This window comes from Pristiophorus japonicus, chromosome 12 (genome assembly GCF_044704955.1).
Source record: "Pristiophorus japonicus isolate sPriJap1 chromosome 12, sPriJap1.hap1, whole genome shotgun sequence".
In the NCBI taxonomy this organism is placed as follows: Eukaryota; Metazoa; Chordata; class Chondrichthyes; family Pristiophoridae; genus Pristiophorus; species Pristiophorus japonicus.
This window is the reverse complement of record NC_091988.1, coordinates 187,023,301-187,044,828: the sequence shown is the minus strand read 5'-3', so window position 1 is coordinate 187,044,828 and position 21,528 is coordinate 187,023,301. Positions and strand designations below refer to the sequence as shown.

General features: G+C 45.8%; 1 protein-coding gene across 1 annotated transcript in view; it reads right to left on the bottom strand.

Annotated features, from left to right (window-relative positions):
- Positions 1-5,521: 5,521 nt before the first annotated feature.
- The window catches only part of gss (glutathione synthetase), a 44,390-nt gene continuing 28,383 nt past the window's right edge, over positions 5,522-21,528 (bottom strand). Inside the window, exons 8-13 of the mRNA XM_070896273.1 lie at positions 19,264-19,341; positions 18,604-18,673; positions 15,052-15,246; positions 10,768-10,849; positions 9,398-9,587; positions 5,522-5,708 (exon numbers count right to left, since the gene is read on the bottom strand). Of these exons, the coding sequence (XP_070752374.1) occupies positions 5,585-5,708; positions 9,398-9,587; positions 10,768-10,849; positions 15,052-15,246; positions 18,604-18,673; positions 19,264-19,341 (739 nt within the window). The 3' untranslated portion in view covers positions 5,522-5,584. The remainder of the gene's footprint in view (positions 5,709-9,397; positions 9,588-10,767; positions 10,850-15,051; positions 15,247-18,603; positions 18,674-19,263; positions 19,342-21,528) is intronic.

Sequence of the window (21,528 nt, the reverse complement as noted above, 5' to 3'; positions counted from 1 at the left end):
AATTTGAAACAGTGCAGCCCGCCCCAGCTAGTCTCCTTCCACCCCTGCATAAATTTCTCGTTTCGCCACGCTCAGGAGTGGGGTCTACTGACACACATTTTATATGGCAAGCGGAGAGCAAGTATGCACAAAATTGTTATTTGTTTTATATGGAAAAAGGACAGAGAGAGCAGAATTCCATAGATATTGTCCCATTGGCTTGGGTTTCTTTGGTGGGGGGGGGGGGGGGGGGGGGGGAAGAACCAGGAACAGAGATAGGAAAAAAATGGAGCAGTACTATTTAAATTCCTCACTCATGTCCACTATTGGTCGGAGACCAACAATGCAGCAGTAAAACATTTGTAGCATTGCCAGAGAAACGCATAGTAAATATAAATATTAAGTCGATAACCAATATCCACAAACCCATTTCCCATCCCACAAGTGCAGTGCACAGTAGGAAACAGTAGTCAGAACACAGCACATGTATATAGTGCAAAAAGAACTTGCATTTATGTAGCACCTTTCACTACCTCAGGCCACTCCAAAGCCAAAGAAGATCTTATTGAATTGTAGTCACCAATGCTCCCTTTAATTTTTCGGGGGACGCGCGGCCTCTTTAACAGGCTGCTGCGCCCATTCAAATTCCCGCGCATGCGCTGTTTTTCCTATTGTAAAGCCGTCAAGTCAGCTGCGTGGTTAAGGGGAACATTGGTCGTCATTGTTGTAATGTAGGAAAGAAGAAAAACTTGCATTTCTATAGCACCTTTCACTACTTCAGGACATCCCAAAGCGTTTTACAGTCAATTAAGTGCTTTTGGAAGTGTAGGCACTATTGTAACGCCAGGTATATTACATTAAAACATTATTAGAAACAAGAATCAACTTCAACAGAGTTTAGGAATGACAGAATTGTAAGGAACACTTTTTAAACTCCCCTCTTCATCTATTTTCTCCTTCTCTCGCAACTACAGAATCAACCTTGGTCGAGAGGCAACTGCTTTGCTGTTCTGCGATTGACAATTAAGCTCGACAGTAACCCACAGTGACACGATGGAAAGTACACAGCTGCTCCACAATGGTTGATGTTAACAATTCATCTAAACTCATACCTCACCATGCTTCTGAGAAACATCTCAAAGTGCTTCACAATAAATTGAATATTATCTCGGAAAATGCAGCAGAAAATTTGCAACACAGCAAGATCACACATTGTGAACGGCCCGTTAGTTTGTTTCTGTGGGATTCGAGGAGGGAGGAATGCTGACCAGGATGGAAGGGAACCTCACACGCCTTCTTCGAGCAGTGCCCTGGGATCATTAATGTCCACCACAACAGACAGATGGTGTCTCCATCCAACGTCTCAGCCAAAAGACAGCACCCCTGACAATGCAGCACTTCCCTCAGCACTGCATTGAGTGAAGACGTGCTAAAGGTCATGGAGTGAGACTTGAATCCACAACCTTCACTCAGATGAAGTTTGGTAAGTACACTCTCCAGCAATCCAAACTAATTTTCTACCTTCCTCTGGGAACTGAGTCCTTGCAACGGTATGGGTGCCACAGCCAGCAGATACCCTCCAGTTTCTCACACAGATGGACATTATCCAAACGCCAACCTCGACCGCTCGTGTCAGGAGGCTAATATGCAGCTGCAGGCAGCATAGCTGAGCCTCATCCCACCCAGACATGTACCTCTAAGCAAGGGGTTACCGGAGAGCCATCAGCCGTGTAAATCCTGGCCAACAATACCAATTCTATCGCCACCCCGGTTGAGATCAGCTCATTCAATGCTGACCTGCTGTCCACGGCTCATGTACTCGCTTTGCTAAAATCTGCAGAGCTGTATATTTTATCTTTAATGCGGTTAATAAGACTACGCTGTTTCTCCCCCACCCCAATCTCCAAGGTACAAGGGGAAGACAGTGTGTTCAGCAGCCACAAATCTAATTTAATCACATCAGCCAGTGAAATGCAGTCAAATGAAGGACTGCTCCCATCCCGTGAAGACCGGGAGATGGGGCGATTCCACTCAGCATCACTAGTTCTGGGTTATTTTGCAGTATTTACATGGGAATTAAATCATTAGTCGTGAAATCACAAGGAAACATGCTGACTTCAGTCACAGCAATTGATTTTGGCTTCCCCGATAGAAATTGGCTAGAAAGGAGCAGGCTGAAAGGGGAGGGTGACCCGACAGTGGTCTTCAAGACAATGAAGGGGTTGCGATAGGATAGACGTAGAGAAGATGTTTCCACTTATGGAGGTATCCAAAACTAGGGGCCATCAATACAAGATAGTGACTATTAAATCCAATAGGGAATTCAGGAGAAACTTCTTTATTCAGAGAGTGGTTGAGAATATCGAACCCGCTACCACAGGAAGTGGTTGAGGTAAATAGCACAGATCCACTGAAGGGGAAGTGAGACAAACACATGAGAAAGGAATAGGATATGTTGATGGGGTGAGATGAAGAGGGATGGGAGGAGGCCCGTGTGAAGCTTAAACACCAGCACGGATCAGTTGGGCCTATTGGCCCGTCTTTTGATGTAATTTGATGTTTGTAGGTAAACTTAAATTGTTTGCAGGACTTTGGTCTGAAATAGGGAATCCAGAAGAGAAGACCACAGCTCAAGAAAGGTTTAAAATCATTTATGAACCACACATCTAATTATACAATTCCTCCTCCAAACATATCGGGATACATTGAAGAAATCAGCCAGGTTCCCGAATAGCTCAGTCAGTAAAGGCAGTGCAGACAAGGTCACAGGTTCGACTGCTGGTTTGTGCTAGATTAGCTAACCTTGGCTAAACTAGCATTAGGGAGCTATAACTGACACTTATCCCAGTGAGAGATTAAAACAAATTACATCATTGGGAGTTTCCACCTCAGAGATCCCTGCTAGAAAGTACATGTTTATGTCGGGAGGGATTAGGCTTCGTTTTAATGCAGTATCCTAACGTGGATAGCCTGGCCATTTGAATTAAGTAACAAGGGGGTCTCGGATACCCAGAGAACAAATCTCAGCCCGTCAATGACTTCAGGAGGAGAGTAAATTGCATTAAAAAAATTATTTCCACAAACAATTTTAAAAGGTGCAATTTTAAAAGAAGGTGCAGGTGCAGAGAGATCTAGGGATGTGCGTATAGAAATCTTTGAAGGTAACAAGACAAATTGAGAAGGCTGTTAAAAAAAAAGCATCTGGAATCCTTGGCTTTATAAAGAGAGAGAGAGAGAGAGAGAGAGAGAGAGAGAGCGAGCAAAACCAAGAGAGTGATGCTAAACCTTCACAAATCACTGGTTAGGCCTCAGCTGGAGTATTGTGTACCGTTCTGGGCATCATACTTTACGAATGATGTTGAGGCCTTGCAGAGGCTACAGAGGAGATTTACTAGAATAGTACCAGGAATGAGGGACTTCAATTATGTGGAGAGATTGGAGAAGCTGTGATTGTTCTCCTCAGAGCAGAGAAGATTAAGGGGAGATTTAATAGAGGTGTTCAGAACTAGGAGGGGTTTTGAGGGTAACTAAGGAGAAACTGTTTCCACTGATGGGTGGGTCGGTAACCAGAGGACACAGATTTAAGGTAATTGGCAAAGAACCAGAAGGGAGATGTGGAGAATTTTTTTAATGCAGCGAGTTGCTGTGATCTGGAACACGCTGCCTGAAAGGGCGATGGAAGCAGATTCAGTCGTGACTTTCAAAAGGGAATTGGATGAATACTTGAAGGGGAAAAGATTTGCAGGGCTACGGGGAAAGAGCGGGGGCAGGGGGACTAATTAGATAGCTCTTTCAAAGTGCCACCACAGGCACGATTGGCCAAATGGCTTCCTTCAGTGCTGCATGATGCTATGAATTGGCTATACTCAAAATACGTAATATTTTGCAGCCAAGAATGTGTGGATTATACACTGTGACTGCCTTACCATTTCATTGAGTTTTGATGCTGATGAACAGGAAGCCAGGTGAAGAAGAACAAGGCATAAGTGCATATAGACACCTAAAACTAACCACCTCTAAAGCCAATTAGGGATAGCCGAGTAATTACAGAATTAATCAACAAGGTGGCTGTCAAAACATTTTTGAGTGAGAGAAACAGACTTTATTTCCCCATTATTGCATCATGCGACTATCAGGATGGTAGATGGACCTTGATCTTTCTTTCATCCACCAATTCCTTCCACTGCTCTCGGTCTCCCATTCCAGTTTGTCCCTTCAGTAGCTTTGCTCTTTTTATGCACTTTCAACCCTTTATGCATCACTCAGATGACATTTGGTCGGTACACTCTCCAGCAATCTCGACCAAAGTTCTACCCTCCCCTATGGAACAGAGTCATTGCAACGGTGTGGTGCCACAGGCCGCAGATTCCCAAGAGCAGTTTGCTTCAATTTAAAACACCATATTAAAAAAAAAATCCACCCTTAATTCAAAGTTGCTTAATTCAGGTTACCGCACAAGTCACCTTTTAATACACTTTGTTGTGCTATTTTCAATCACAATTTAAACTATTGGCCAATTTCAATTTTTTTTTTTAAAGTTGCAAAAAAACCCCACAACTTTGAATGCTCTGTTTTAGGCAGAGTTACCCAGGTTGTATAAATAATGTGCTACAAGGATTAGGGATGTATGAAAAATAAATTAGTCTGATGGCAGGTCACGTAACAGATCCTGCAGCTGTGTCAGCCTGACTTAGCCGTGTATTCAATATATCAAAACATTCCACAAACAACAGAATCTTTTCTGGTGAGCAGTGTTGGCCAACAGCAGATTCGACAACACGAGAAATGTTTTGAGATCCAAGTCAAAAAGCAGGTTGGGCGACTGAGCATCGGCACACCAACAGCCAGCCATTTCTCCCAGAGAAAGTTGGCGAAAGAGAGACCAGCAGAAAGAGACATTGATGAATCACGCGCTTGCAATTTGCGTCTTAGCTTCTATGCCTCCCCGCTCGTCTTTAAAGAAGTGACATCCCAAGTGGATTGTGAAAAGTCCTACAATGTACTGAGTGTCGAGGGGAGGAGATGTTAACGTTGCCAATGTTCCCTCAAAATCGTTTTTGTTGTGCGTGACTGTTTATTTCGATGTGGGGTCCCTTGAAATCTCTGCGCACGTGCTATTTCAAACGGAAAAGCTTGCGAGTGGCCTTGGCAGAGTGGAGCGGGAGTGAGGAGTGAGGGGCGGGATCGAGGAGGCGAGAGCGAGGAGCGAGATCATGGAGTGAGAATGAGGAGCGGGGAGGCGAGAGTGAGGAGGTGAGGATTGGGAGATTACTGCAGATTACTGCACGTTCGTGCATGCTTGCAACTTGGAGGGAACACTGAACGCTGCCCCAGTAATTATTTTCCTTTTATCGGGCACTGCCAGCACCGTAAACAACAACTGATCTTTCACTTTATTCCCCAGTTTTCGATTGTCTTGGTCCTTTCTGTCCAAACTGAAAGGTGATGATAAATCTTTGGTCGTGAACAGCCTATCCCCCCCTACCCCCACCACCACCACCCCCTCCACAAACCCCAGCTCAAGCGAAAGGATGGGAAAACATTTCTACTGAACCATTGTAATTTTAATGCTGCCTTCTGTACACACTTCAGGCGATCTGCAAGCTCAGGTAAGATAGGGCGTGTCCAGGACCGCCACCCCAGCAGAAACTCCGCCATCAGCAAACTCGGTGCTCTTTGTGCGCAGCAGGTGGCCTGTGCTTCTGTTCATGACATATTCATCACACCTCCTATAAAGATAGAAACACGGAGAGTTAACAGGGAGGGAAAAAAAACAAACACAAATCTACGTGACACACCTTTTTATCTCCCAGCTACCCCCCCCCCCCGCCCCACCCAATTTCCTCCCTTCCTAGTTGCCAATCAGTAACTCGTGGGGTGCTGCAGGGATCAGTGCTGGGACCCCAACTATTTACAATCTAAATTAACAACTTGGAAGAAGGGATCGAGTGTAACGTAGCCAAGTTTGCTGACGATACAAAGGTGGGAGGAAAAGCGATGTGTGAGGAGGACACACAAAATCTGCAAAAGGACATAGACAGGCTAAGTGAGTGGGAAAAAATTTGGCAGATGGAGTATCATGTTGGAAAGTGTGAGGTCATGCACTTTGGCAGAAAAAAAAATCAAAGAGCAAGTTATTATTTAAATGGAGAAAGATTAAAGTGCCGCAGTACAGCGGGACCTGGGGGTACTTGTGCATGAAACGCAAAAGGATAGTATGCAGGTACAGCAAGTGATCAGGAAGGACAATGGTATCTTGGTCTTTATTGCAATGGGGATGGAGTATAAAAGCAGGGATGTCTTGCTACAGTTATACAGGGTATTGGTGAGGCCACACCTGGAATACTGTGTGCAGTTTTGGTTTCCATATTTACAAAAGGATATATTTGGAGGCAGTTCAGAGAAGGTTCAAGAGGTGGATTCCGGAGATGAGGGGGTTGATTTACGAGGAAAGGTCGAGTAGGTTGGGCCTCTACTTACTGGAATTCAGAAGAATGAGAGGTGATCTTATCAAAACGTATAAGAATATGAGGGGGCTTTGCAAGGTGGATGCAGAGAGGATGTTTCCATTGATGAGGGAGACTCGAACTAGAGGGCATGATCTTAGAATAAGTGGCCGCCCATTTAAAAATGATTTGAGGAGAAATTTCCTCAGAGGGTTGTGAATCTGTGGAATTCGCTGCCTCAGAGAGCTGTGGAAGCTGGGACATTGAATAAATTTAAGACAGAAATAGACAGTTTCTGAAACGATAAGGGAATAAGGGGTTATGGGGAGCAGGCAGGGAAGTGGAGCTGAGTCCATGATCGGATTAGCCATGATCATATTAATTGGCGGAGCAGGCTCGAGGGGCCGTATGACCTACTCCTGTTCCTATTTCTAATGTTCTTATGCTCTTCCTCTGCTGAAGGTATTGACTCCTTGTTGAGGCAGAGTGCCATATATACAAGTGGAGATACAAAATTTAATTCCAAAAAAAGAGAGCACATATTCCTGCGGGTGGTTCCTTACCCTTCTGACAAAGTGTCATCGACCTGAAATGTTAACTCTGTCTCTCTCCACAGATGCTGCCTGACCCGCTGAGATTTCCAACGTTCTCTGTTTTTATGCCATAGATAGACGTGCACACCCAGCCAAATCTTGCCCTAAATTGGCAATTCTACATGCGAGAGCCTTGACCAAGAGCATTACCAGCAATATTCCCTCGAAGCAATCACAAGGATCCTGCACACACCGCTCACCGGTTTCTCCACTGCAAGTGCCGCGCATGCGCGGAAATTTAAAGGGACCGCGCACCTAAAGAAACGGGCCGTGCAGACTGAAACGCAGCTTCCGGGGAACATCGGTTTTACTAAACTCGCCAACTATGGAGCAGAGTTTTGTCCTTGGCCAAAAAGCGGCGCACATGAACTTACAGCGGGGGCAGTCGGAACAGTTACTTTGTTCGATTTGCCTCTTCCCAACACTCTTTCTGCTCCACCCTGAATTCAGGCGCACAGACCATAGAGGGGCCCTCCGGGAAGTACCGCCGCAACCACCCAGGAAACGTGCACCGCTCTCTCCGCACCGTGCTTGTTGTACAACAACCCTCAACAAAGCAGCGGAGCATCTCGGCTTCTCTTACTGATCAGCAGCTCACGGTCAAGAGGTTTGCTAAGCTTTCGAGTGAACAGCAGACAGCTCATTTCAATCTCCTTTCAATTGCACTCCAGACTGGCAGAAATAAATTTTGATTAAAAAAAAAACATATTCCTGCTGTGGTTCCTTACCCTGCCACCTGTCACAAGAAGCACAACCATCACAAGCACACACCAAAAGACACAACACTAGCCCTTTGAAAACCTCTCTATAGACATCCACATTTATAACGGGCAGTCGCTTATATCGGCCAAAAAAAGCGAAAAACTATTAGACATTTGCATTAATGGCTATTTCAAAGTGGTTGGTTAGAGCATCTCAAACACTCTGTTTATTTTGTGCAGGAACAGCTGTGTTTACGAGCTGGCACCTCGTTAAGTTACAATGAAGCACAAAAAGTAGCACCTCTTTACTCAATGGGTAACTGGGCATTGTTAAACCGTTTTAAATCCCAGTAAGCAACGCTCACTTTAATTTTATTGAGAGTGCATGGCCCCTTTAAGGGGCTGCGCGGCCCATGCGCGGGTTTTTCCTATTGTAAAGCCGGCAAGCGGCCTGCACGGGAGCGCCAAACAGTTTCGCAATTGCGCAGCTTAAAGGGAACGTTGCCTGTAAGTGGTGTGGGGTTGCAGTTTGTACTAAAGTCAGACTGCAGTCACAAACATGACTTCACTAGCGATCTACAGGATATAGAGTACTGTAACAGCGCTACCCCGCCATCGCGTGCAACGGGCAAATTGTTTTCGCATGAACCCGCCAGCTATAACCAGAGGGGACAGAAGAACAGAAGAATTAGGAGCACGAGTTTGGCCCCTCGAGCCTGTTCTCCCATTCAATAAGATCATGACTGAACTTCGACTTCAACACCACTTTCCTGCACTATCCCCATATCTCTTGATTCCCTCAATATTCAAAAATCTATCGATCCCTTATCCGAGACAGGATCAGAATGGGCCACACGTGGCTGAAAAGCCGGTTTACACGCAAAGGTTCTGGTGGTCTGCTCATCCCTGCAACATAATGCCGCAGTGAGAGTCCAAGAAAGAGTCTCTCGGGTACATTTTAAAGCACTTCACATTCAAATAATTATTTTGTAAAGCAGCGAGTGTTGTTACATAGGCAAACTGGCCGCTATATTTCATGCAGCAAGATCCCATAACTGCAATGAATGATAAGAACATAAGAATCAGGGGCAGAAGTAGGCCATACGGCCCCTCGAGCCTGCTCCGTCATTTAATAAGACCATGGCTGCTCTTCAACCTCAACTCCACTTTCCCGCCCGATCTCCATATCCCTTGATTCTCTAGAGTCCAAAAATGTATCGATCTCATCCTTGAATACATTCAACGATTGAGCATCCACAGCTCTTTGGGGCAGAGAATTCCAAAGATTCACAACCCTCTGAGTGAAGAAATTCCTCCTCATCTCAGTCCAAAATAGCCGACCCCTTACCCTGAGACTATGCCCCCTAGTTCTAGAATCTCCAGCCAGGGGAAACAATCTCTCAGAATTTATCCTGCCATTCCTAGTAATATTGGTATAGATCAGAGCAGTGTTGGCCGTGACACTGGGAGAACTCCCAGTTTGCCTTCAAATGCCTAACCCACTAGAACAGACCGTATCTGAAGGCTGGCGCCCTCTGCAGTGTCGATCTGGGGCTTGGGCGCGGAGCTTGGACCCACAGGTGACCAACTGAGTGAGCACCTGCAGCAGAAAATGGGAGTGAGGGCGGAGTGAGAAAGGACAGAGCGCAATTGACAAGAAATCAAGATCTTTCCTTACCGGATGTAGACTCCAAACACTCCCAACTCAACCACACACTCCGACAGCTTCAAAGCGGCTCCTTGATGCAGCAAGTAATTCTTCAATACCTGCGGCTTGATCCTGTCCATCAGGATATACGCTGATCTCGTTGGCCCGTCTTTAATGGTTCCAAGAAGCTGCCTGAGCTCTTCTCCAAAAATGTTGTTTCCTGACAGCAACGTGAAGAGCGTGAATTAAATACACAACACCTTGGTCAGAAAAAAATATATATATATATAACATCTACTTCCGCCAACCAATGGTTCCATCCTTTAAATGGACAACATGCATTTCGATATGTAGCAAACACCCCAGGATGTTTCACAAGAGGTAGAGAAAAAAAATGAATGGAGCAGAATGAGGGGAGGTGTAATGTGGGCACCTGTGAGTTCACAGGTTGGTAGAACTGTTGAATTGGGAGTGGCTTAGCCAGTCATGTGATGTTCACAAGACTCAATAAAACCCCAGCCAGTTGAGTTTGGGGCGACCAATGACGAGGCAGGTGGTTGTGAGCCTGGTGGATGAACTGATAATGTGTAGTATGATGGATAAACCTTTGCTAATAAACCAACTAGTTGTTAATAGCAATGTGTTGTTATGAATTCTTAAGCAAAGAACCCATGAAGCAAATACATTACAGGAGGGAACTGAAGACATGATTGAAAAGGTAGGTTCTGAGTGCGCTCTATCTCCGATTGTGCCCTAGCTTGCTGCCACTCTGACCTGCCCTAATGCAGCTGGCACATCTCCTGTAATGGCGTCTCCCACCACCATGTGGTCATATTGGGTGCAGTCCACAAATGCATTCTTGGTCCCCTCCTATTCCTCATCTACATGCTTCCCAAACCCAATTTCACTCCCCCATCACTCCTTCAGCACCACTATGTTTATCCGACTGCTTTGCCAGTAACAAGTCCTGGATCAACAAGAATTTCCTTTCAACACAACATCGGCAAGACGAGAGCCATCTTTGTTCACCTCTGGCCATAAGCTCTGCACCACAACACCTGCCTCCTGGACAGCTCCCTCAGACCAATAACTTCGGTGTGGACCCTGAGCGGAGCTTCAAACTCCATGTCAGCGGTGACTCAGCAGGTAGCACTCTCGCCTCGGAGTCAGAAGGTTGTGGGTTCAAGTCTCACTCCAGGAACTTTGAGCACATAAATCCAGGCTGACATTCCAGTGCAGTGCTGAGGGAGTGCTGCACTGTCGGAAGTGACGTCTTTCGTATAAGACGGTATCCTTATCCAATTTTCCTCTCGGCACTGCGCCCAGGTGATCCTTTGAGCCCCGAGCACCATTGGAAAATTTGGCCTCGGATTTAAAATAAGAGCTCAACATCATCTTACCTCCTCCCTCCCTCTGTGGTTTCAGCACAAAGCGTTCTGGTTCTTCCATTGCTTGCGCTATAATTGCATCACCCTCAGGACCCTGTCACCAGAGAGAAAATTCTAGTTAAATTATTAATCGTTTCTGGAGGTGCCTGGCAAGTGTTAACTTGCAGGTTAATGTTCCTCCATTTGCTAAGAACCGGTTTTATCTTCACACTGACTGCTTTGCTCATGTGGGTATACCCACTTGCTGCTCAAAATCTTCCCTCTCCTCCCCATCCTCTAATTTTCTCCTCCATTCCTTCCTCCCCTGAAGCACTCAGTTGGGTTGGAGTTGAGTTGCCCGTGTACAAACGGACCTCCAAGTACCCTCACTCGGGAACACTTCCTCTCCCTTTTCTTCCCATTCTCCCCACCCACCCCCATCCCTCCACACCAATTCTACCACTGGGCATCAACTCCTCTTGTGGGTATCCTCTGATACCTTACCCAAGCAGCCATTTCATACATGAGCCTCGACACTGCGTTAGCAAGCTTCAAGATACATCACTATTGAGTTTGTTCCTGTATTCATGTGAAGGAGGTGGGAAATAGACAGATTTTTGAACGATAAGAGAGTCAAGGGTTACGGGGAGCGGGCGGGGAAGTGGAGTTGAGGCCAGGATCAGATCAGCCATGATTTTATTGAATGGCGGAGCAGGCTCGAGGGGCCAAATGGAATACTTCTGCTCCTATTTCTTATGTTCTTATGTAAGAGCACACGCGTCAGGCACTCCTGCTGCTGCCTAATTGAGCTTAGATGCTGCAGCACAGACTGTGGGGATGATCTGAAGCTTCGACTTCCTGGGTCTGCATTGACTCGGCTTTTATTCCCTCGAGTATAGAAAATTAAGGGGTGATCTAATTGAGGTGTTTAAGATGATTAAAGGAGTTGATAAGGTAGAGAGAGAGAGAAAGAGAAAGAGAAAGAGAAAGAGAAAAAGAGAAAAAGAGAAAAAGAGAAAAAGAGAAAAAGAGAAAAAGAGAAAGAGGAGAGAGAGACAGAGACAGAGGGTGCAGAAAAGATTTATTGGAATGGTTTCAGAGACGAGGGACTTCAGTTACGTGGATAGACCGGAGAAGCTGGGGCTGTTCTCCTTGGAGCAGAGAAGGTTGAGAGGAGATTTGATAGAGGTGTTCAAAATCATGAGGTGTCTGGACAGAGTAGATAGAGAGAGACTGTTCCCATTGGCAGAAGGGTCGAGAACCAGAGGACACAGATTTAAGGTGAAGGCAGAAGAACCAAAGGTGACATGAGGAAAAACTTTCTTTACGCAGCGAGTGGTTAGGATCTCGAATTCAGTGCCTGAAGGGGTGGTGGAGGCAGACTCAATCGTGGCTTTTAAAAGGGAGTTGGATAAGTACCCGAAGGAAGAAATTTGCAGGGTTACGGGGAAAGGGCAGGGGAGTGGGACTGGCTGAGGTGCTCTTGCAGAGGGCCGGCACGGGCTCGATGGGCCGAATGGCCTCCTTCTGTGCTGTAACCATTCTGTGATTCTGTGGTGGGGAAAGTCAGAACAAGGGGACATAACCTTAAAGTTAGAGGTGATGTCAAGAAGCACTTCACACAAAGGGTGGTGCTAGAATTCTGGAACTCTATTCCTCCCCTCCCCCCCGCAACCCCACCCCACAAAAAAAAAAGCTGTTGGGGGACAATTCAAAATGTCAAAACGGAGACCGATAGATTTTTGTTAGGCAAGGGTATTCTGGGTTACAGAACCTCGCTCACCTGCCCGACCTGACCTGTGAGGGAGCAGCAACCGACAGCGGGGATAAAAGCAGCAGCAGCAGCCAGCCACCACAGGGAACAGCACGAGCAGGTAAGGGAGGGCGACAATGGAGAACAGGGCAAATACATCCAACGTCATAGGAAGGCAGGAAAGTGATTGGCCAGTTAGTTGGTGAGTTTTTCTCTCTCTTTTCTTGCTATAAATTCGGGGCTGGGATTAATAACTAAAAACTTAAGTCTAATTAATTAAGTACATTAGAGATGTCAGGGCAGACGATATGTTACTGCTGTTGCATGTGAGAGCTGGTTGACCCCATTGAGGTCCACAGCGACCACATCTGCAGCGAGTGTCTGCAGTTTGAGGAACTTCAGCTCCGTGTTGATGAGCTGCAGACACTGCGACACATCCGGGGCCAGGGGAGGGGGGGGGGGGTGTGCGAGTTATCGGGACGCCGCGATCCAGGAACTAGTCACACCAATTAGATTAATTAATTAATTCAGATTTGGTCCGTGGTCAGGGACAGGAGGGTGTGACTACAAGCGAGGCAGGTATGGGGACTCAGGAGGTAGTGATGGAGGAGCCTCGGCCCTTGCTCTTGTCCAACATGTTCGAGGCTCTTACTCGCTGTGTGGACGAGAGCAGGGACTGCAGGGCGGATGAGCAAACTGACCACAGCATTGTTGTACGGGGGGGCCACTCAAGTGGGGGAAATAAAAAGAAACATTGTAGTGGTAGGGGACAGTATCATTCGGGGGATAGATACAGTTCTCTGCTGCTGAGAGCATGAGTCCCGAAGGCTGTGTTGCCTGCCCGGTGCCAGGGTTAAGGACATCTCCACTTGGCTGGAGAGGAACTTGGAATGGGAGGGGGAAGATCTAGTTGTCATGGTCCACGTGGGTACCAACAACATAGGTAGGACAAAGAAAGGAGGTTCTGCTGAGGGATTATAAGCAGCGAGGGGCTAAATTACAAAGCAGAACCACAAAGGTATTAATCTCTGGATTACTACCCGAGCCACAAGCAAATTTGCATAGGGGGAATAAGATCAGAGAATTAAACATGTGTCTCAAGGTTTGGTGTGGGAGAAATGAGTTTTGGTTTGTGGGACACTGGCACCAGTACTGGGGTAAGAGGGAGCTGTTCCGTTGGGACGGGCTCCACTTAGACTGTGCTGGGACTAGTGTCCTGACGAATCAAATAACTAGGGCTGTGGAGAGGGCTTTAAACAAATTAGTGGGGGAGGGGGGGGGGGCGGTGTTAAGGAGGATTCAGGTGCGCGAAAATTTAAAAGTCAAAGAATAAGGAGAAGGCAATAGAGCAGGGTAGCACTGGAGGAAATGAAAACCAGAGCGTGTCAGGAAGGGACAGAATGTATAAATATAAAAGGTGGATCAGAAAGTGGGGTCAAAGCAGGAAAAAAAATGGTAAAAAAAACAAATTTAAAAGCTCTTTATCTGAATGCACGCAGCATTCAGAACAAAATAGGAGTTGACAGCACAAATAGGTACAAATAGGTATGATTTGGTAGCCGTTAGAGACATGGTTGCAAAGTGACCAGGACTGGGAATTAAACATTCAGGGGTATTTGACAACTTGGAAGGACAGACAAAAAGGAAAAGGAGGTGGGGTAGCACTGATAATAAAGGGTGCGATCAGTGCATTAGTGAGAAATATTATTGGCTCAGAAGGACGCAAGAACATAATAGGAGCAGGTGTAGGCCATTCGACTCCTCGAGCCTGCTCCGCCATTCAATAAGATCATAGCTGATCTTCTCATGGACTCAGCTCTACTTCCCTACCCACTCCCCATAACCCTTTTATTCCCTTAAATCGCTCAAAAATCTGTCTATCTCCGCCTTAAATAAATTCAATGACCCAGCCTCCCCAGCTCTCTGGGGCAGAGAATTCCATCGATTTACAACCCTCAGAAGAAATTCCTCCTCAACTCAGTTTTAAATGGACAGCCCCTTATTCTGAGACTATCCCCGAGTTTTAGTTTCCCCTATCAGTGGAAATATCCTCTCTGCATCCAACTTGTCGAGCCCCCTCATTATCTTATAGGTTTCAATAAGATCACCTCTCATTCTTCTGAACGCCAATGTGTATAGGCCCAACCTGCAAAATGCTAATCTAAATAACTCTCCTGCACCATTTCCTACTCTATTTTCATAGGACCTCCCTTACAATGCACTCAGGATAAAATATACATTTCCACGAGTGAGACAGACAGGAATATTTCAGGATCACAGTCTGAAGTGCATTTTTGTGAGGGAAAACTCGGTTATCAAAACAGAGTGGGAGCTGCTGCTGCCAATTACAAACAGTGGAGGATCAACAGTTCTTGTTTCATTCCACGTGCCTGTATTCGTATCGCAAACCTCCGCGTGCAACACCACTTTCTTTAAACATCTCGCCATTAGGTGGCAGCATCTACCGTTTTGTGTAACCAGTCACAAGCAACTTCCCCTCCCACTCCCAGAAAGAGCAGACTAGTTTAGAATCTGTTGCAATGGTATGGAGCAACTTTCTTTACCTCATCGATGCTGTACAGACCGACGAAGGTGGCACGGATTCGGTCAACAGATATTGGGCAATCGTGCAGGAACTTCTCCACAACTCCGGGGCGCGTTAACTCCTGTTGTACTTTCTTGGTCCCCGCCAGGTGGGTGGCAATATCCGGGCATTTAATTGCTTTGGAACGCTCAATCAACAATCGTGCTTCCCAACACTAAGCGGAAGATGGGGGGAAAAATGGATATATTATGCTGTGTTAAAGGACAAATCGATATTAAGAATTTTGTGTAAAAAGACTTGCATTTATATAGCGCCTTTCAGGAACCTCAGGATTTCCCAAAGTGCTTCACAGCCAATTAAGTACTTTTGAAGTGTAGTCACTGCTGTAATGCAGGTAACGTGGCAGCCAATTTGCACACAGCAAGCCCCCACAAACTGCAACGTGACAATAACCACATAATCTGGTGCTTTACTGATGTTGATTGAGAGATAAATATTGGCCCAGGACACTGGGGAGAACTCCCCTGCTCTTCTTCGAAATAGTGTCACAGAATCCTGGGAGAGCAGAAGCGACCTCGGTTTAACGTCTCATCCGATAGTGCAGCGCTCCCTCAGCACTGCATTGGAGTGTCAGCCTAGACTAGTGTTCAAATCCACAATCTGCTGACTCAGAGGCGAAAGGGATACCAACTGAGCCACGGCGGACACGGCCATGGCAAGGTGCGCGTGCCCTGGTCACAGTCCTTGTGTCATCTTGACACAATTTCTGGTCACGTTTTTCCATCAAGGTTTGCCATCGTAAATGTCTAGCTCGACAATGGTGACTTGTCAGCTATGGCTCAGTAGGTAGCACCCTCATTCCTTCTGCTCTCAGGTTGGACGCAAAAGATCCCACGGCACTATTTCGAAGAAGAGCAGGGGAGTTATCCCCGGTGTCCTGGCCAATATTTAACCCTCAATCAACATCACTAAAGCAACAGATTATCTGGTCATCATCACATTGCTGTTTGTGGGAGCTTGTTGTGCGCAAATTGGCTGCCGCGTTTCCCACATTACAACAGTGACTACACTTCAAAAGTACTTCATTAACTGTAAAGCGCTAGGAGGCGTCCAGTGGTTGTGAAAGGCGCTATATAAATGCAAGTCATTCTTTCTTCTAACATTCCCATTTCAATTGATGTAGATGCAAGCCCTGGCCACTAGGTGGCTGCGTCGAGTCCATCTTAATTCATACGCCCAAAGAAACCAAACGATCGACTTACAATTACCCTCAGTTGCTTCTGACAGGATTCCAGAGTTTTGCTTCCACCATTCCACGTGGAAGCCTACTGCAAGTTTTAATCAATCTCTGCATGAAGTAGAACTTCCTGACTGTCGGATCTAAATTTACCCACTTGCTCGTCTGAATCCTTGTCCTGCTCCTACTGTTTAATATTGGTAGGATTCCAGATTAACCATTTACTATCTTCTAACTTTTTCCAGGCTCCCTATTGATCTCAGTCTTGAAAGCTTCAATTAACCCCCAGGGGGAAGAGAATTCCAGATTTCCACTACCCCTTTGTATGAAAAAAATTCCTCCTAACTAGCTTAACTCTAAATGGGACACAGAACTCGCCTTTATGCCCGATAGTCTAGTCCATTATTTTAAACAGAACCGAAGCGGGACTTGCGGGTCTGCAGATGCTGGTGTCCGCTCGCCTACCTCCCAACCTTGTCACCACCTTCTATATATTTGGTCGTAACAATTTCAAAATACTGATTACAGAATGTGGAAGATGTTAGAAAAGGGAATGGAGAATTATTTTTGCACAAAGAGATTGCGCGAAAGCACTGGAGAGAAGTATTAGAGAGGGGGCCATTTTGAAGGACATTGGCTCTGTGAAGGAGTCAGCTGACCTGTTGACTGAGTTGGAAGAGGCAGGGAGAGTGAAAAAATACTGACTGTCAAAGAAAGACTTGCATTTATATAGTGCCTTGCGTGACCTCGGGACATCCGTTTACCGATAAAGTATTTCCGATATTGCAATGTAGGAAATGCGGCAGCCAATATTCAAGGTCACACAAACAGCAATGTGACCATGACCACATAATCTGTTTTAGTGATGTTGGTGGAGGGATCAATATTGGCCAGGACACAGGAGATAATTCCTTTGAAATAGTGCCATGGGATTTTTTACGTCCACCTGAGAGAGCAGACGGTGCCTCGGTTTAACATCTCCTCCAAAGGACGGCACTTCCGATCATGCAGCACTCCCTCAGCACAGCACTGGAGTGTCAGCCTGGATTTTGTGCCCAACTCTCCGGATTCGGGCTTGAACCCACAACCTTCTGACTCAGTCACGCGTGCTAGCCACTGAGCCACAGCTGACATTTATCTGACAAGGTCCAAGTCTTCATACAATATGCTGTCAGCCCAGAAGTCTAAACAAGTGCATTGCTGCTTTAATAACCATTTATATGGAATCAGCAGAGTACAGCTGCCTCGATCTTCTTCAATCAAAGATCATTTTTGAAGTCATTTTATTGTATAACTTGGCCACCTCTCCTTAGGGCTCCCCAGTACACACCATATTTTAAAGGTAATTGGCAATAGAACCAGAGATGAGGTATTATATATATTATATATTTTTTAAACACTAGTTGTAGTGATCTAGAATACATTGCCTAAAATGGAAGCAGATTCAAAAGGGAACTGGATAAGTACACGAAGAGGAAAACATTGGCAGAGTTGTGGGGAAAGTGCAGAGGGGTTGAACGAACTGGATAGCTCTTTCAAAGTGCCAGCACAGGCACAATGGGTCAAATGGCCTCCTTCTGTGCTGTTACCATTCTCCGATAGCATGTTCCAGCCAAAAGGGCAGGCAGGCAAGTGTCCTGCTTCCGAGCCTCCAAACAATAGCACTCTCCACATGGCCATTTTTGCTCTCTTTTGTTAAAAATCACCAGCCTACCTCGACGAATGCAACATTTCATGGAAGTCAAATTGATTGATTCCTGGGAGAGAGGAATGGGATTGACGGGGTAGATGCCGAGAGGCTGTTTCCCCTGGCTGGAGAGTCCAGAACTAGAGGGCTTAGTCTCAGGATAAGGGGTTGACCATTTAAGACAAGAGGAGGAGGAATTTCTTCACTCGGAGGGTTGTGAATCTTTGGCATTCTCTGCCCCAGAGGGCTGTGGATGCTGGGTTGTTGAGTAAATCAAGACTGAGAACGATAGATTTTTGGACTCGAGGGGAAATCAAGGGATATGGAGATCGGGCAGGAAAATGGAATTGAGGTCAAAGATCAGCCATGAACTTACTGAATGGCGGAGCAGGCTCGAGGGGTCAAATGGCCTACTCCTGCTCCTATTTCTTATGTTCTTGTGTCTAAAAAGGCTGCCCCCTCCCCACCCTGCCATGGCTCGGTGTGTTTATCCAGTGAATATCTGTGCCACATAAACCAAGAAAGCCCCACGTTTGAACTCCGGTCTTTGTTAAGAGTTAGTGGGCTTTAACCAAGGTGTTGCTATTGGCCTGGCCAGTGAGCAAGAGTCATCAGAAAGTGGAGAGAGCAAAAAGCCGTACACCAACCTCTTCGCTGTGGTAATCCTCGGGACAATATCCAGTGCGAAAGTAAACAACTGCAACTTCGTAGCCATCTCTAAACATTAACACAACATGGACATCCGTTACAGTTACAAAACTTCTTCAAACTTTAATTTTTAAATCAGCTCACGGTCACCGGCACTGCAGGCGAGCACGCTGCTGAATATGGCTTTATACAAAATGGCAGAATGGACCAACCGAAATGCCTACCCATTTATTAAAAAAAAGTTAATATACGGCCAAACTGTATTAGATATAATTGTACAGCACAGAAACAGGCCGTTCAGCCCAACCGGTCCATGCCAGTGTTTATGCTCCAAACGAGCCTCTTCCCACTCTACTTTATCTCACCCCATCAACTTACCCTTCTATTCCTTTCTCCCTCATGTGTTGACGCTGATAATTGTACTTTCTGTAAATTGGATATCGTCTGTTAAATTGTAACGAACCAAATCCAACCAAGAGAAAACTTTTAAAGTATATGAGTATTTGTTCCCTACAGAACTCCAACCAAAGCATATTGAATAGGAATTAAAAGTAAAGATGATTATTTTGCCAAGTTATTCCTGTCGAGCAGGTGGCTTGAGTCGACTAGACCGAATCCTTTATATTACAGCCAGGAAACGACAAGAAAAAAAAACTCACATGAAAAGTCTTTTGTGATCATCCAAACTCCCCCTCTCGTTTATCTCCAGAGTCTGCCTCCTTACCACACGAATGTGTCTGTACAAGATAAAGCGAAATGAAATTAAACAGTTTATCAATTGTCACACAGCAGACATAGCACTGGAAAAATGCAGCCCCCCCCCCCCCCCCACACACACACACACTTTAAAAACGTCAAACATCAAATGGGAAAGGAGAAGGATTCATAATGTAAAAGGCTAACTTTGCATTCTCTTCCTTCCCCCACATTCCCCCTCCCTTAGCAGAGAGGTCAATAACCAAGAGGCTTGGATTTAAAGTAGTTGGTAGAAGGATTAGAGGGGAGTTGAGGAGAACTTTTTTCACCCAGAGGGTGGTGGGGGTCTGGAACTCACTGCCCGAAAGGGTGGTAGAGGGAGAAACCCTCACCATATTTAAAAAGTACTTGGAGATGCACCTGAAGTGCTGTAACCTACAGGGCTACGGACCAAGAGCTGGGAAGCGGATTAGACTGGATGGCTCTTTTTTGGTCAGCAAACACGATGGGCTGAATGGCCTCCTTCTGTGACGTAAATTTCTATGATTTTTTTCCAACTATTTCTGTGCCTGTTTGTCGGTCTCTCACTTTTTACGTAGGGTTACATAGGATATACGGCACAGCAACAGGCCATTTGGCCCAACCAGGCTATGCCGGCGTTTATGCTCCACTCGAACTTCCTCCCATGTTTCTTCATCTGAATCAATCAACATGACCCTCTATTCCCTTCTCCCTCATATGCTTGTCAAGCCTCCCCATTAAATGCATCGATACTATTCGCTTTAACCACTCCCTGTGGCAGCGAGTTCCACATTCTCACCACTCTCTGGGTAAAGAGGTTTCGTATTGGATTTCTTGTTAATGGCCTCTGTTTCTATTTGTGGGGAAGAGCAAAACTACTCTCTTGGTGTCAGAATTCAGGTTCCACCGAGGTTTCAACTCGGATCACTGGATTCAAAGTCCAGAGTGCTCCCCATGACACTTGTGATATACAAGCAATAATACTTAATGGGTGTAATGTCTGTATCTGTGAGTATGCTCACTGGTTTGTACAGCTGATGAGAGGTGGGTGCCAGAGGGAGTGGAGTGCATCATCACCTCCGGCAACCAAATTTTGATTTGATTTAAGTTACTGCCAAAGTTTAATTTGTTTATTGCGTCGGGTTTAGTGCCTTTTAGCCAGGGGACACTTGTATAACTTGCATTTTTGGTGCCCTCAAAAAAAAAGCCTAAAAAACAAGGAGGCACTTGTAAATTTTTGGAGTGTGTGCCCCCCCTTTAACCAGGGGTCACTTGATTGGTTGCAGCAAAATAGTTGTAGAGCTGTTGCAAAGTGAATGGCTTAGCCAGTCACGTGATGTTCACAAGCCTCAATAAAACCCCAGTCAGTTGGGTCTAGGTCAAAAAAGATGAGGTATGCAGTTGTGAGCCTAGCGGATGAACAACATTGAAGCACTGACCACACTCGATCAGCTCCGCTGGGCAGGCCACATCGTTCGCATGCCAGACACAAGGCTCTCAAAGCAAGCGCTCTGCTCGGAACGCCTTCACGGCAAACAAGCCAAAGGTAGGCAGCGGGAACGTTAGAAGGACATCCTCAAAGACACCTGGGAGTCCCTGGGCAAAGACCACCCGAAGTGGAGGAAGTGCATCTGGGAGGGCGCTGAGTACCTTGAGCCGATAGCATGTAGATATCAAGCGCAGACAGTGGAAAGAGCATGCGGCAAACCAATCCCACCCACCCTTTCCCTCAACAACTATCTGTCCCACCTGGGAATGTGGTTCTCGTATTGGACTGTTCAGCCACCCAAGGACTCATTTTTTAGAGTGGAAGCAAGTCTTCCTCGATTCCAGAGACTGCCTATGATGATGATGAACTGGTAATGTGTAGTGTGATTGTTAAACCTTTGTTAATAAACGAACTAGAATGTGTTGCTATGAATTCTTAAGCAAAGAACCCATGAACCAAATACATTAGAGAGGGTATTCACTTTTTTTTTTAAACTTTCACTGTTGGCAAAGTAAATCTTATAACTTAAGCTCCCACTTTGCTGCTCTGTCCAATCTTTGCAGCCTTCAATTAGGCTTAGCAACAGAAACTGCAAATTCAATGACAATGATTTGTGGCTGGTGGCAACACATGTGATCCTTTGACTTGCCAGCAGACTAGTATTAAAACACTCGACCTAAATGCACGCAGCATTAGAAATAAAGTAAATGAGTTGACG